The following is a 16331-nucleotide window of genomic DNA, read 5'->3' as shown; positions in this document are numbered from 1 at the left end:
ATATGTGTGTGTAAACATTTATATATGTTATCAAGCTATGAACTTTTTATATAGTATGTTAATAATACCAGTGTGTTTGATTAAATGACTGAGAAGTGTATAGAATGTTTAAAGTGTGCCTGTGTAAGCAAGAGGTTTGCTAAGGCACTGAATATGCAAGTTGCCAGACAATGAACTGATTAATGGAGGACTAAAGAACCAGTCTGTGACCAGGTACAGAGGAAATAAACTAAGTGACAATGTAAAAGAAAAATTCTGCATGTCCTGCATTTTAGCCTAAACAACTTTCAAGGCTGACTTATGACAGGAGTGACCTTGAGCTAAAATAACAACAAAGATAAGAAATGACATCTGGATAGAGAAGTGGGGATATAAAAAAAAAAAAATACACACACACACCCCCCTCAACTTCAAAACAGACTTAAAATCCCTATAAAAGTAGGATGCAGCAATGACAGAGTAAAAAAGCCACACTGCAACCTTTGCTGGAGCACAGATGCATCTGTTCACCCCTGCTCCCATCACCCTCAATGAGCCTGGGTTGGCCACCCACTGCTGCTATTAAGCAAGTAAGCTGGTAACTGTACCATCTCCATAAAGTGTGTTTGTCTTTGTGCTCATCCCTGCAAAGTCTTTGTATGATTTTGTTCTATGTAATCAATAAATGTGGCACTTTGCTTTATCCCCTCTGGTAAGGTCTTGCTCATAATTTAAGCAATTAGCAATTTGTATAACAACTGCATGCCATGTTGAGTGCAGTCAGTGAGATAGCAGCTTCCACAAGCAGGGAGAACTTGGGCTGGGAATAGCAGTTCAAGGCTGGGCTGCAAGTTAAACAAGGCTTGTGGGGTTTTCAGTAACAGTAGGGAGGTGATGCTCTGCATCACTGCTACTTCTCTTCAGTGTGAAGACTGTTCTGGCCTCATCTTACTTCCATCAATAAAAGAAGGTGGGGGTACAGCAGGGTACCTATGCTCATTCAGCACTTTTAGTGCAAGTATTATTTCAAAAGAAGTTCCTACCTACCACATTTACTCGGAGTCCAAGATAACCCCAAATTTGTTATCATTTTCCAGGTATAGAACACAAGTATTGGAAAGCTGTCTTGATTTCATGCTCCCCAGCCCTATAGTAGGGAAAAGCATGCAACCACCTTGCCCTTAGCTCCACCCATTTCTTCCCTCAGCAGCCTTCCCATCTCTTCCAACAACCTACAGCTGTTCTTCTCCCCTCTGCCCCCACCCCCATTTCTGCTTCCCCCCTTACTGTCAGATGCTCTTCAGGCTCCATTCCCTCCCCAGAGGGCAGCACATGGAAGCACAACCCATGCAACAGTGTCAGTACTGTAAGTTGTCTGGGGAGGAGATAGTTTCCACATACTCCCTGACCAGGAGGAAATCCAGCCCAAGCTGGAGCCAAGCTGTATCTGACAGTAAGATTGGAGGCAGAAGCAGCAGAGGGCAAGACAAGGGGAGGCAGGTAGCTGTTGGCGGTCTGTCTCTGGCCCCAACCCAGGCTTGGGGCCAGGAATCAAAGCTGCAGGAGCCATCTGTCCTCTGTTGTCCCCCCAGCCTTATATGCAAGGGGCTGCCCCTGCTCCTCAGCATTTTTTTTTTTTTTTTCTTTTTTTTTTTTTTGGAGGGGGGTGGGGGGAGAAGAGAGAAAGGGACAACCTCCCCAAAACCTCTTAACTTTAGATGTAAATATGGCACTCTTACTGTATGATCCAACATCCTCATGTACCTGTTGCAAGGATGCTGTTGTACACAAGACTTCAATAAGCATAAGCCAAATTAGTTTTATTTTCAAGTGGTTCTAAGTAAAAGAGAGAGTGACATCTAATACAAAAAGATACTTTTTTTAAAATGTGTTTTGTGGTAGCTAATTAAAGTGTATGTATTAAACTATTTTGTTGCCAAGTTGCTTGTATGACCTCAGCTGGGTGAGGAGGGGGAAGAAAGTAGGAAGAGGAAGAAATAGCCATCTTCCAAGAAGTTCAGGGGTGGGGAAGAAAGGGTCTTACACCAGAAACTAGTGTTCTTGAATATGAACCAGCTCAACCCAGCTGTCTTGCCCTCCTTCCTCTCATTCCTTGTTACAGGCAGGAAAATAAAAATAAAATCACCCCTCAGATCTTTTAGGGAAAGGCAGTCTTCCCTAGAATCCAGCCATGCTGATATCATGCGTTTGCAAAAAGGAGACTCATGCTGTTATTTGTTAAAATGCAGTAGTACTGTGTATGGCCCAGAAAACTACCTCCATATTGGTACACACTAAGTAGACAGAGCACAGAAGCTAGTTCTTTAAGACAGCTTCTCAGCATCCCAAGATACAGTTTATAAGTTGAATAAATCACCCTTACTGAACCTCAGATTCAGGTTAGATTCTGACATCTTGGTGCTCTTTCATGCTACATGAATCCCAGAGTGGAGGCTTGCCCAGCTGTAGTCAGCCAAGGAAACACGATCATCAGGTGGGGAAGAGGATGGAGTATTAGTTTGTAGCAGGAACAACTACCACTTTGCACTGAGTGGATGACTTGCACTGCAAGCCTTTTGACAGGCTTCTCTAAGCATGTGGACAAAACAGCTGAAAGACACAAAACCCCCATAGATAAACACAGATTTGGGGAAGTTAACAGTAACTTTCTGCCTCAGTTAAAGAGGAAGGTCACCAGCTGACATGAAGAAAGAGCCATCAGTTCTGAGCATAGGGGACACCTGTACATAAAAACAACAACAACAACAAAAAACACAGTAGTACCCCCAGCTGTAGAAGCCCTCTGATTAGCTCCCATTTTTGAAGAGCCAAGTAGGAAGGTCCTTTGAAACAGGTCAGTCAATGCCCCACTGTAGCCAAGGATGACTCTCAAAACAATAGTTTCAATGAAGTTTATTCACACTAAATGTCAACAGAAGTTCTAGCAAGTGCTTTCTGTAGTCTAGCATAAGTGGTGACATCATTGTAAGAGACTCAACTTTCTCCTCATTGGAGGTGGACAGTAGTGCCAGTAGACTTAAAGTCCCTTACCACAGAGCAAAAGCTTTATGAGCCTTCCTACTGGCAGGAACATCTGTTCCAAGGAGCAAGCTGACACCAACTACAAACACTAAACTGCAAACTAAAGTGCAATAGGAAGAATGGATAAAAAAAAAAAAGGAGGCACAGTTTTCTCTTAAAAAAGTTACACCCATAACAAAAACAACAAACAACACACACTGCTGTCCCATGATGGGAGGAGGAGGAAGAAATTTGCTTGTTCAGCAAGACCAGAACTGGCTGTGTGTCAAGAAACCAGTCATCAGGTTCTCCATGGGACTGAACTCTTATCTCTTTGCTGTTCTGGAAAGGGGCACTTAGTCCTCCACCTCATACATTTTGTGCATCCCCCCACTGAATGATCAAGCCTGTACTACTAGACTAGTGTTCCTCAGAAGCAAGGGGGAAGACAACCAAGACAGATTTCCCTTTGGTATGTTGGGGGAAGGGGAGAAAAAGATTCCAGTTGCAGCTAGGTTTCACAGTTCTGCAGTGCAGGCAGCTTTTATTCATGGTGCAGATAGGCAATTGCTCTTTCATACATCCACAAATTAAAAGTACCAAGGATAGTACCAAAAGTTGACCAACTGAGAGGTTGCCTCCACTCAGATACCTTCCTGAGGAACAAGTGCTTTGAAGACTCCCAGAGCAGGTTGAAAGACTTGCATGCTGCCTCTTCAGTCTCTGGTGCTTTGCTTTCCTAGGGCATACGAATGTCTGCCATGACCCTGAAGTTCAGATAAGGAGTTTAAGTCATCTCACCCATTTGGTCTGCCTGGGTTTATAGACACCCCCAGCCTCATTCTAGTTTGTGGGACAGCAAGAGGTCAATCCTGCTGTAGCTCTAGAAGGCGCAAGCCTCCTGTGGAAGAGGCAGTTTCCTGCAAGCTAACAGAAATACTACATGCATTAGAACAATTGGTCCATGCCCTACCAAGCAGATACGCAAGTTTAAACACTGCCCCCCCCCCCCAAACAAAACAAAAACCCAACACCACAAATACCCCTTAGTGCTCCAGGGAAATAAATAAATAAAAGAAAAATGGATGAGTGTGTTAGCATTACATAGCTCTAGATCTTGGCTTGATGTTGGGATATTACAGGTCTTCCTATTTTAACAGGGGGAAAGACAGCACAAGGCAGGAGATGTTAGTAGCTTCCAATAAGAGTACTGGACGAGTAGGAGAAGGCTAAGTAGGTGTTAGGATTTAAAATTGCATCAATGACTTCTCTTGCATCTCCAATTACAAGGCAAATTTGGAAAGCCCAAAGTTTTGAGATGAGACATCCCAGTGCACCCTTTTCTTGCCTACCTCCTAGGATCCTGCCAGAAGGATATAGCTCCAATCCAGAGTCCACTGCTATCAAACCTCCAAAATCATAGCTCTACAAACACTACACAGAAGCCCAGGGCATTTTTTGGGGACACCACCCCCTTCCCATGTTACTTGCCTCTGGAGTGGTAGAGAGGAATCCCGGGCGATCCATTTCAAAGGTCTGCATTCCTGCTTCAGGATCTCTCCTGCTTCCTATTTTGATCTGGTCATGCCAGCCAAACACTTTGGGCTTTAGACACTGTCAGAACAAGATGGCAGAGATCTTTCCCAGCATATTGGAGACCAGTGATGTATCATAGGTCTGTAGGACCCAATGCTTGCATTTGTGTCCCCTCTCCTCCCCCATCCTTCTCATAACAATAAGGACACAATCACGTGATAAGAAATCTGAAGGGCCTGGCCAGTGCCTCCTTCAGGCATGGCCCCTTCATTGGTCTGCTGCTGCTGAAGATGGGAGTTCCAGTTACTGGAATAGGATCTGTGCCTGGGCAAAGTGGTTCCCACTCTGACCTATGCCCTTCTGTAGGCCTCCCAAGTTAGTGGGGCAAGTTTCTAGACAGTTTCCTGTTCACATTTCTATGTGCAACTTTTGCACCAGGAGCAGTTCACTGCCTGGCATTTGGGACTGCATGCATGTAGTCCATACACCCACTTTACTGCTGGATTAAAAGCCCATTTCTAAGAGTCTTCATTAAATAAATCAGCTCATTTTTATTCAAGTAGCTCAAGAATGTCATGAGCCAGAATCATTGGTTACCCCACTACAGTGGACCCCGTGACTCATGCTACCAAGCATTGGTGTACTACAGGTTCAGCTTGCAACTCAGAAGAGACGTAAGATGATATGTTCCATCGACATCTTACCAGCAGAGAGAGGATGACAACTAGAACAACAAGTGTGCACACAACGATTGCCACTCCATATCCAGGAAAGCTTGGATGTACAAGAGGTGGTTCCATCTGGCTGTCTAGAATGAAGGGCCACAGTTAGACATAGCAGAGCCAGATGATTTTTTTGATCTCCCCTCAATAGAGGCTCTTAGTTTGTTTAGCCACCTGTTAGAGGGCATTAAAGAACCTTTCCTTATGGGTACAGACTTTACTCCATAGTTCCCTGCCTTCCTGGTTGTCATTCTTCACTCCACACTAAGCCTCATCCACAAGTACAGGATGCACAAAATCCAGTAATGCCATTTTAGTAAGCTAAAGGTTCCAGCAGGATTTTATGCAGTGGTAACTAGATGTGTGAGGCTTCAGAGAAAGCCCAAGTTCATCTTCCTCTGCCAAGATGAGAGCAATCATTCTTTTGCAACTGAATGCAGTAGTTAACTCTTTTGCCTCTGAGGAGAGGAGTAATGGATTTTGTTCCCACCATTTAGTGCACCAACACAGGAAGCCTCACACTAGAGGTTCATTTTAGAGTTTGGTTTTGGCTAGGGTAGACCCCAGTAGTCTTCCATATAGAGCCCTAGGGCAATCCTACCTGCCACAATAAAAGAATATGGGTCCACCTGGAAGTGTGACCCAGCCAAGGCATCATTTGGACCAACTGAATCAACAAGAGTTTTCAGGACATCCATGCTGGAGGGAGCAGAGGGCTGGAATATCACATCACCATGACACATCAGGGAGCCACTTCTGCAACAAAGAGTAATAGCAGGTTTTCCAGTATGCAACAGACAATGGCAGTCACCCAGATGACATAGCCACAGATCTGGCTAAAGGTCTGGATTGCTTTTTTCAAGACGTCCCAGTCAGACAGGGGCTATGACACTACCCAATGAAGGGGACTACATGGTAAAGCCTTTCAGCTGGCAGCTGCTTACTGAAGCAGCATGAGTGGGAAACTCTTGGAGCAAAGGAGGAAATGTTTCTCAAAACAGTCACTTTTCATGTGGGTGAAAGGAATCAGATCATGTCCCACATAACATGCTCACTAAAGGAGGTGAGAGTTTCCTACAGCCTGCAAGTCCCATGAGTTTCCCCCCCCGCCCCCATAACCTAGGGAAGTGGAGCAGCAAAGTGCTTTTACTCACAGGACGTCGCGAATCACCACTTGCAGGAGAGTGCTGTATGCCCTCAAAGCATGCATCAGCTAAAGAGAGATGAAACAACAATTAAGTCAATTTAGTCCTCCCTCGTAGAATTTATTTACCTGCCTGTGCAGTGAATGTTAAAATCTAGTAAACTTCATAGTTTCCTTGGAGCCTCCATACGCATGCTATCAGACCAAACCTCAGGAGTGAACTAGTGGGCAAGCTAGGTTTGGGGAGTTATTGCAAGAACATGAATATCAGAAGCTACTAAGGCTTCCAGATGGATCAGTGTGGCAGCCCAGGAACAAAATTGAAGTACATTCTGGTTTCCTACTGAAGGAAAGGCCCCTTCAGGACCCCATGTTATGAGGAGTTCTGCAAAATGGCTCCAGTGAATAAGGGGTAGCCGCCATCCCAGGGACTCTCACTTAATTTGAATATGGGCTTGACCATATCCCATGTCCATGAATGAAGTAGCCGAGTCATAACATGCACTCAGATTCCACAAGCAGAATGCAAGAGAACTTCATACAACAGTGCCAAGGCCTATTGAGAATTATTTTAAGTGTCCTGGAGGTGACATTTTCTAGCTTCCTGCCTCCTGTCCTAGAAATCCTCTAGGTTTTCTTCCTAGAGGATTGCACAGCAACCTTTATCCAAAAGCTGGGCACACCTACCACAGCAGCAAGGTCCCTAGTGACAGCCTGGTGTTCCACTGAAGAGTGGTCCACCAATTCCTCTTTCAGCATCTTGTTGGTGATCATGAAAGAGATTGGGAAGACCTGCAAGCTGAGCCTTGAGCCTGCAGTGGAAGGAAAAAAAAAGAGGGCTAGATGAGCATTTGCTTATTTGCCTCCTTCCTTTGGCTGCTATTGCCGAGATGGAAAAGTACTGACCATCCACCGAGAGAGAGGTCAGGTCCACAGAGAGATTAGCAAGCCCCTTCAGTGCTTGCAGAACCTGGCCAACATCAGCATGGGCACGTGTGTCAATGTAGACTTCTCCTCTAACTTCCAAATCACCTCTGACATTCCTAAACAAGGAAAGGTGTTAGTAGAATACAGATGTAAAGGAGTTCAGCCTCAGAGCGCTTGCTCTCTAGTGAAGTGGTAGGCAGCAAAGTTGTATTGCAACCACTCAAGCCTGGTTTTACCTCCACGCAGAAATGGAGCTGGGGGGGAAGGAATGGGGCTTCATAAAAAGCACCAATTTCTGAATGAACACACCAAGACAGCTGAGCCAAATCTGACTCCAGTCTAGCTACATGAAAAATATTGCTACATTAATAACAACCAGCTCCATTTTAGGATTGTAGTGAGGACCAATTAAACTTGCTTTTTAGTGGTGGTTCCGGCACATGTCATGTCTAGTGCTGCTGCTCTGCCCTACGCAGGCAGATGGGCCTTCAGCATACATTGCTGCAAAGTGTGTTGCATTTCCAGGTCACATCATTCCTTACTGAATACTTAAGCTAGGAGGCCTTGGATCTTCTCCCCTCCCAACATGCCTCTTGAACTCATCACAACCCTGATTTGCAATGGCACCACTTTTTGGCTCCTGGTTATTTCAGGATTAAAGTTTCTTTGGACATGAACTGTAGTATCATGAGATCAGTGCTTCTGCCCCTCCCAGCTCTCCCTCCTGGGAGACTGCACAAGGCTATGGAAGGCAGAATAGCTGTCAAAGTCAGAGCCCCATGACTGTCCTTCATGACAAGTGTCTGAGGTGAACAGAAATTCTAGGTCAGGAGTGACCCCTCATGGCTGGCTAAGTGTCTTGCCAGGTCCTCATATTCCAGGAGTCCCAACTCAGGTTTGGCCAAACAGTCTAGGGTCTGTGCAAGGCCCTTGCACAATTTCAGCATTGCCAAGCTGTCCCATTCTCTCTCTCCCACCACTTGAATGCAGCAAGAACTGAAGCAATGAGAAAAGCTTCTGCCCCTCTCCATACCTGAGTCTAACAAGGGAGAGATTCCTCACTTGGTACAGAGCACCCAGAGACTGGATAACCTATAGGGAAGAGGTATAGTTTGGATGTAGCCTCAGCTTGAGTAGACTACACAATAGCTTTCACTGGCATCTTTTGCCTACTCTCTTCAGGCTGATGCATCTGTTCCCCAAGCAGAAAATAGAATCCCTCAGTCCTCAACATGCAGTTGAGCATCCATTCCACTGCACCATTTACGTAGAGCTACTTTATCATAAGACACACAACCCCCCCCCTTACAAATATGTACAAAAAACACCATCTTAGAAGGCAGAAGATGTAATGGAAGCAACTGCAGTAGCATTTGCTTTGCGGAACAGGCACCTATTGTCCCCCGTTTTACAAATTATGTAACCAGTCTTGTTACCAACTCCCTGAGAAGCCAAGCTCTGGGACTCATGCCTCAGGGGGTACAGCCCTGTTCCTAGCACACAGGAGGCATATGTCTCTGCAATTTGGTCTACGTCTATTACTACCGTACCTCATTTTTCAGTCTGTACAGATAGCCTGTGCCTGCCACATCACCAAATACTGCAGAGCCAAGTCTCAGAGCAACAAGTGAGATGGACAACTTCTCTGGTTCTAGGTTCTTCACACTGAAGCCTAAAGAGACATGGGTTTAAGTAGACAATGTGTTTAAACTCTTTATTCATTCTTCTGGTACTGTCCAGCCAGTTTGACAGCATCTCTGTAATAACTTCCCCCATTCAAATTAGTTTCCCAATACACTGGTTTCAAGTCCTGCCCCTCATTATAGCCTATGGGCAACACCATTCCATTTCATCAAAATGCCAAAACAGTTGTTTCAGAACGAAACATTGTCTCGTTGAAATGAAATGGTGCTGTTTTGCACAGCCCTAATACCATCCAGGGTGGGGAGGGGGATAGAGAGAACAGCACTAACTATATCCGACCCAAATAACTAATGAAGTTGGGGTTCCCCACTTCCAGAAGATACCATTTTTGTCTCCTCGAGGAATGACAGCCATTGTGCCAAGCCCCTGGATACCTAGACTAAGATCAAGCATACCACTTAATGGGATGTGCAGGAGTCTAGCAGTGACTTCTTGTCATCTAGACACCAGTATCTGCTGATGCTGGGGGCTTCTTTCATGGGGGCTTCCTTTTGGACTTGGGAAGATACCTGAATAGCATTCCTGTCTTGGCTTCACCATCCTGGAATTGAATTAGCTAAACATGAGGCTGGCACTTACGTCTCTTCTCAACCAGAAAAATGGCTAACAACCTGGCTTGAGTAATGTATAATACAATTGCTCCCCCCCCCAAAAAAAAACCCAAAACCCAAAAAAACCCCCAAACCCAAGCAATTGTAGGGTTTCTGGGAAACTGCACTTCAGGCTGCTGAGAAGCAAAAGACTTGTGACATAGGTGATAGAAAGCAGGCCAGTTCAAACAGTGCTGCTTTTTCTTCTGCTTTCCCATCCCTCCCCCAGACAACTGGGATTGGAAGGGATCTCAGGAAAGGATCAGTGTCACTAGCCAGCTACATATGTCAATATGAGAGCAGCCTTCCCCCTCCCTCTCCTTACTTTGTTTCCCTGCAGGCAAGGCCAGCTTGAGCTTTGAAACTCAATGTTTTGAGGCTGTTTTGAAGCCCTTCATTTCAATTTCACTGTTTCAAGCTCAAAAATGAGTTGAAACAGCCAGCAAAGTTTTGCACAGCCCTAATAGGAAGACCTGGTAGCTACCATAATTCAAGGCTTACCATTTGACTGAATAGACTGGACATCCACTCTCCAATCAAAAAAGGTATCCATTTCTTTCTCCACTCCTGTCAGCAAGGTACGGATAAGGTCAGAGTTCGTAGGAGCTGGGCCATCTCCCTGGAATAGAACCTCGCTCTTAACAATGACAGAGCCGTTCCTATACGAGGACAGGGAGACAGAGGAGGAGCACTCTTTCAGTAGATGCATTTCAACATCCCTCCCCAATATAAGCCAATTTTCCAATTCTATTTTGGAAGTTTGAGTACAGTCAAGAAATACTTCAGTCTCTGGTTATCCAGATTTCCACCTGGAGACTGGTCAAGGTGCTAGGGCAGGGATACTCAGTCTTCCCAACACTGGGACAGTTTGGACCATGTTCTCTTCCTCACAGAGAAGAGTCTTCCGCAGAGAGCTGCCATGTCCGTCTTTAGAGGGTGGTGACGGGCCTCTGCTCTACCAGTGCAAGGTCAAGATCAAGTCCTTATCCCATGGTTGTAACATCTTCTTTCCTCCCTCCCACCCCCCAATTCTGGGTACTCAGGAGCATTCCAGGGAGCACCAGCTGACAGTCTAAAAACCCAAATCTTGGAAGTTGCTATTGTCCACTTCTGTAGACAAAGACATGACAGCCTCCACCACTGCAACAGCAAGCCATTTTAGAACCTAGAAAAATTATTTCTAGTTTTCATAACTGGCACTTATCTCTTTAGGTTGGGACTCTGTATTTGGCATCCAAATATGGTCAGCCAAGTGCTATATGCTTTATAATGTTACCGTCATCCATTTTATTAGTCACCTAGATTAACATGTATTGGAGATGATCAACACTAGATTAGTGGGATTGAGTGCCTTCCCATTTCCACCCCCGCCCCCAAACATAAGGAATATGCTGTGCATACTTACACAAACTTAAGAATGCTTGTTTGGAGGAAGTTCTCATAGGTGGAAAACATTTTGTTTAGCTGCAAAAGAAAGAAGGAAACTGGTTTCCCAGTGCCGTTTCAGGGTGAATGGGGACACTTGCTGAAAGAGTGCCATGGAAAACTTTTAGAAGTCTAGGTTGTTGGCACAAGATACTCAGAAAGGGAGTTCAGTTGCACTAGAGTTTTGCCCGTGCCAAAAAAAACCTCAAAGCTGTGAAGAGGAGCATTTTAGTTTACTTCAAATGGCAAGATTTTTCTCCTACTTAATGCTTCATTAAAGTGGAAGGTGTTAGTGCATTAGAAGTGGCCATCTCCTTAGTCATGCACAAGAGACAGAAGGTTTTGCCTTGCTAGTTTGACTTCATACTCTATTTTAATCAAATTGGTTATAAGATCAAGCCACCTTTAAAGTTTATGGCAGACTAGGTCAGAGAGCTTTATTTCACTATATCCGACCAGCCACTCTGAACCCTAGCTTGTGGCAAGCAAGTCCAAGTAGCTGTTCAGTGGCATGAGAGAGCAGTCTGTTGCCTTTTGTCCAACAGACAGGCAGCTTTATAAAACAGCTAGTTCAACTGCACTTCAGATGCAAATATCTTACTACAGTAAGGAAGATTACTGTAAGAATACTCTCCCACCCATGATTAGCATTGCTAATACTGACTTCTTAAGAGGAAAGCAACAACAGGAACCAGCCAGACATGAGCTACAAGTAGCTGCCCAGTTCTGGTTTCTGCTACCTTACGAAGGTGGGGCAGGTTTTAGGAGCCAGACCGAGCCACAAGGACTCGCTGTTGGAGTCCTCAGCATTTTAGAGTCCACACTTACAGTTAGCATCACTTCCCGCTCCAGCTTCTTGTAGGTTCTAGAGGACTTGCTCTCCAGGAACTGTGTGTAAGTAATCCCCGTGAGGCAGAACTGCAGAGGGAAAGCACGTACAGCTGTTTCCTGTACAGAAGATGTAGGCTGGCTTCCTCCCTCAGTGGACCAGCTCAGTGTTGGAGGATGCTTTTGGACTACTGGTTGCTTGGATGTGGGACCAATTTCAGTTGCACCTGCCTGCTTGCTCATCTCTGTCGTCACGTTCCATCTTGCAGCCATTGTTCTTTTTAAGATACGGGGCTCTCTTTTTGCTGTTGAAGGGGGTGGGGAAGTTGGAAGCAAGTGGGTGGACACAGCCAAGGTAGGATGAATTGCAGGCCATGCTGGTACAGTGGTCCTGTTGCAGAAGGTTTCTGTGCAGTTTGTCCATGAAGTTGGCTCTGAGGCTGTGGTAGGCAGTGTCACAGGAAGCTGCATGCTGGGGCCAGTGTGCACGCTGACACCAGTTAAAGCTATGGCGGGTGACACTGGTAGAACGCTGGAGGGACTAGGATAGGAAGCGACTGCCACAGGCTTGGCTTTAGAGAGAGTCTCAGATGTGGGAGCTCTCGAGCTAGAGGACTGTGTCAAGCTTGTACTAGTGAACAGTGCACTTGTAGGAACTGCTGCCCCAGCAGTTACACTTTTGACTGGCTGAGCCTTGGACTCCATGTGCATGGTTGTTGCTACTTCAGCAGTGAGGACTGGAGAGCTGATGGAGATCGACATACTTGGACTGACTGGCTTGGCAGGCACATCCACGACCTTGTGTTCTCTCAGAGTTGCCAGTGTGGGTTTCCATGTAGATGATGCAGCCACATTAGTGACAGCTGCATTTAGATGTAGGTGATAAGCCTGTCTAGGTAGAGACTGAGCTAGGCCATCTGTGCTCTTAGACGGGAAGGCAGTCACAAGTAGGGCTTCTGGTACACTGGAGGCTGTAGGGCTGGAAGTCCTGCTGAGCACGGTCACGTTCTTCATAACAGCCAGGAAGGCATCTGTAACCCTAGAGCCCACAGTCTGGGTAGCAGCACGCCTGCCGGTCTTGGAGGGACCAGCAGCTGTAGAGCTCTGTGCAGGAGTAGTGGAAGTGCTTTGCAGCTCCTTTGCTTTGGGAGAGGTCAAAGCCATTGAGAGATGGCCGACAAGATGATGATCCCACTCAGGAGGGATAACACTAGACAGGTCAGTCAAGGCACCAACTGTGGTTGCAGGTCCCAGAATGGGTTCTGTTCTAGCAGCAGTGAAGTCTGTGAGCAGTATCCTCCCAGTGCTGCCCAGAGTATGACCTTGGAGGAGAGGTGCATCAGTTGCAGTTACTGTAATGCTTGAAGCATGCCTGCTCATTCTTGATGGCAGTGGAACAGAGAAGAGCTCCTCTAGGGCATTAGGAAGCATCTTCACTGGCATAGATGGGATGCTGCTCACACCAAGCAGAGATGATGGCGAGCGGGAGGAGGTGGAGCCCACTGGCATAGTTGGTGTTCTCAGTCCTGCTCCAAGCGCGTAAGGTCTTTGCCTCAGTGGTGCTTGTGGTTCAGCAGAGCTGGAAGCCAAGTCAGTCGATGGTCCAAGTAGCTCTGAGGCAGCAGTTGGAAATGCAGTTACTGCCTTAACAGCTGCAGGCATCTGTTCTTCCTCAGAGAACATTGCATCTCCAGCCAGCTCACTGTAGGGAGTTGCACTAGTGGCATTTGCAGATGTGCTGACTTCTGAGGTACCAGCAGATGGTCTGGGGTAGCAAGCAAAAAGGCTGGACTCTGTTTTTGTGTTTTTGCTGACAGGCAGCATGTGGTAGGGAGAATGGCTTGTAGTCTCTTTAGGCAGAGCGCCAACAGCAGGGCTTACAGCAGACACAGCACTTCTCTCATTTAAAACTGCAGTGTGCATCAGAGTCCAAATGATGCCAGCCAGAGTCCCACCAGAACCAGATACTCCCACCTGGGCCCAAGTGGAAGGTACTACTGTTAAACTGTTAGAGGCGTGTGCAAGAACTGGTCTAGGAGAGCCAGTTTGCACCCCAGCAGGGCCAAGATCCAACATCTGGCCCAATGGGGTAGTGAGATCGGAACTGGTACCCGTCAGCATAGCCGTGTTGTCTTCAGCTTCATAAGCCAGGTGCTCCCCACCTGGACCCAGATCCAATACCTGGGCTGATAAGGCAGTGGAACCAGGGCTAGTGCCTAACCACATAGGAGTCTGGTCTTCCAGCTTGTAGTCCAGATGCTCCATAGGCAGATAGCTCTCTGTAGTGGGAGGCCCTGTACCAAGTTCTCTTGGGCCAGAGGGATGTTCACCTGTAACAGTGCTGAATTTGGGCATTTCAGCTGCATCTGGAGTGGAGGCTTCTGCAACAGCTCTGGTCAGATGAGGGGCACAGCTGACTGCTGCCTCAGCAGGAGGGAGAGGACTAGTTACTACTTGACAAATCACAGGAAGGGTGGGTGGCTCAGGAGTCACTGCTAACAGAGAGTTTGGTATAATGTCAACAGGCATCTTGGAGCTTGGCAGGCTGGTAGTCAGGGTCAGGGCCCTTTTGTTGTCTCCTGACAGAGTGGGAAGGAGGTCCATTCTTGCATCATGCAATGAGGGAGCCTCCATTGAGGCTTCTACTGAACCTGCATGGGGCAAATCAGCAAGAGTGGCTGCAAGCGGCAAAACAAGGACATCTGTTGGGATACTTGACTCCTCAGCAGCACCAGCCCATTCAGGTTGCATTGGCCACCTGGTTGTGGTCACCTTTGTCAGCCATGCCCTACTCAGTCTGGCTGTAGCAGCCTTCTCTTCGCTGTCTGCTCCCTCAGTGGAGCCTTCTGCTGCATTTAGCAGCATCACAGACCTAGGAGGTGGTGGTTCACTGAAGTGGGTCAGGTCACCCATCTGCAGTGATGCAGAAGACATGGTGTCAGCCATCAGCTTAGCAGAGAGCAGTGTTGCCACAGGGGCTGTGGCTGGGGGTAGATTAGTGGACTGTGAGGTGCTGGCAGGAAGATGGGTTGTAGTCGTGGCCAGCTTATGAGCTAGTTCAGTTGGAAGGGGTTCCTGGTCAAGCACTACTACGCTGTCGGCAGAATCCACAGTTCTTTCTTTTGCTGCAGGGGATGGGATCAGAGAACCTGGCTGTGTTTCAGGGACAGAGTTGGACTGTGCTAAGTCTGTGGGGCCACGACCAACCATGCTACTTAAGTGGGTAGGGGAAGCTGACCTTGGGTTGCCAACTATTTCTCCAGGGAGAGAAGGAGAACTTGCTATCACAGCAGAGATGCCGTCTAGGAAGTTTGTTTCTGTGGTCCAAGTATCTTGCATGGAAGCAGCAGCTGGGTCGGTTGGCACAAATGGACTTGTGATCAGTAACACTGAGTGGGAAGTTTCTTTTTTTGATCTAGATGGCTGCCACACCTCACCCACAGGTGGAGCTGGGATGATAGTTGAACTAGATTTAGTAGCTATCTGATCTAGGCCAGGGGTGGAAGCCATTGTTGTAGCAGAGGACTGGCTTGCTTTAGACAGAGCCCATTCCTCACTTGGAAGGCTTTCTATAGCCACTTCTTCCTTCAAGTAAGAGGCAGGACTCAAGTGAGCAGTAAGAGAGGCAGAATCCAGGGATGGTTTGAATAGCTCTGCAGTTGGAGTTGGACCTGTCATACTCATTTCTGAGTGAGAGGAACCAACATCTGCCAGAAGTGATGGTATTTGGGAGAATACAGCTGTTTTGGTCAGTAGCATTTGTGCCACCAGGGTCTTGGCTGCTGAAGCTGCCAACTTCCTAGAGGCACCTGTAGCAGCAGCAGATATACCAGAATCTGTTCTTCTAGCATCAAGACCATTGTCTTCTGGGAGGTATAGCTGACCTGTGGCCTTTACCACATGCACCAGTGAGCTTCTAGCTGTTGAAGAATCAGTTTGCCTTTCTGTAGTGCAATTTAACAAGTCTTGGTTAGGCTTCACTAGTGTGCCATTGGTCAGGTTCTGGAACAGGAGCAAGTCAGGCTGCAAGCGTGACAGCACTGGTATTGAGTCAGGGAGGGTCTGGTGAGGAACAGTTGAAGACCCTTCATCATGTGCAAGGATGGTAGTGAAGAAGCAGGCAAGGATAGCCAGAAGGGCTTGCCACCAACACCCTTTGTTAACAGTTGCTAAGGCTGAGGGCAGAGTTACTCTCAGTGCTCCTTTTCTTCTTTTTCTTAAGTGAGCCATTGTAGTATCCTGCCCTGCAACATCTCTTTTTGGGGGTCCTGCCCCTTGGCTTATCATGGGAAGTCTTATGGAGCTCAGCTGTGAAACATTAAGAAACAGGAACAGCTTTAGTCTGCAGTTCTACCTACTTAGTGGATACCCATCCCCTTCAAACCCTCCCTGTGGGGAAGCCTCAAGGGATCCACATGGGTATTACAGGCTGAAGGCCTTTTTTCCCCCCCCCCC

The 16331-nt window shown here is 46.9% G+C and overlaps 1 protein-coding gene across 1 annotated transcript in view; it reads right to left on the bottom strand.

Annotated features, from left to right (window-relative positions):
• Window positions 1–3516: 3516 nt before the first annotated feature.
• The window catches only part of LOC109288754 (mucin-17-like), a 20236-nt gene continuing 7421 nt past the window's right edge, over window positions 3517–16331 (bottom strand). The window contains exons 2-13 of the mRNA XM_019504477.1: window positions 11877–16184; window positions 11029–11087; window positions 10125–10282; window positions 8880–9001; window positions 8363–8421; window positions 7309–7445; window positions 7090–7214; window positions 6413–6471; window positions 5860–6014; window positions 5241–5344; window positions 4492–4614; window positions 3517–3767 (exon numbers count right to left, since the gene is read on the bottom strand). Coding sequence (XP_019360022.1) covers window positions 3717–3767; window positions 4492–4614; window positions 5241–5344; window positions 5860–6014; window positions 6413–6471; window positions 7090–7214; window positions 7309–7445; window positions 8363–8421; window positions 8880–9001; window positions 10125–10282; window positions 11029–11087; window positions 11877–16163 — 5439 coding nt within the window. The 5' untranslated portion in view covers window positions 16164–16184 and the 3' untranslated portion in view covers window positions 3517–3716. The remainder of the gene's footprint in view (window positions 3768–4491; window positions 4615–5240; window positions 5345–5859; window positions 6015–6412; window positions 6472–7089; window positions 7215–7308; window positions 7446–8362; window positions 8422–8879; window positions 9002–10124; window positions 10283–11028; window positions 11088–11876; window positions 16185–16331) is intronic.

This window comes from Gavialis gangeticus, unplaced genomic scaffold, assembly GCF_001723915.1.
Source record: "Gavialis gangeticus isolate Ggan-Ray unplaced genomic scaffold, GavGan_comp1, whole genome shotgun sequence".
Taxonomy (NCBI): domain Eukaryota; kingdom Metazoa; phylum Chordata; order Crocodylia; family Gavialidae; genus Gavialis; species Gavialis gangeticus.
This window is presented reverse-complemented; position numbering and strand designations above follow the sequence as displayed.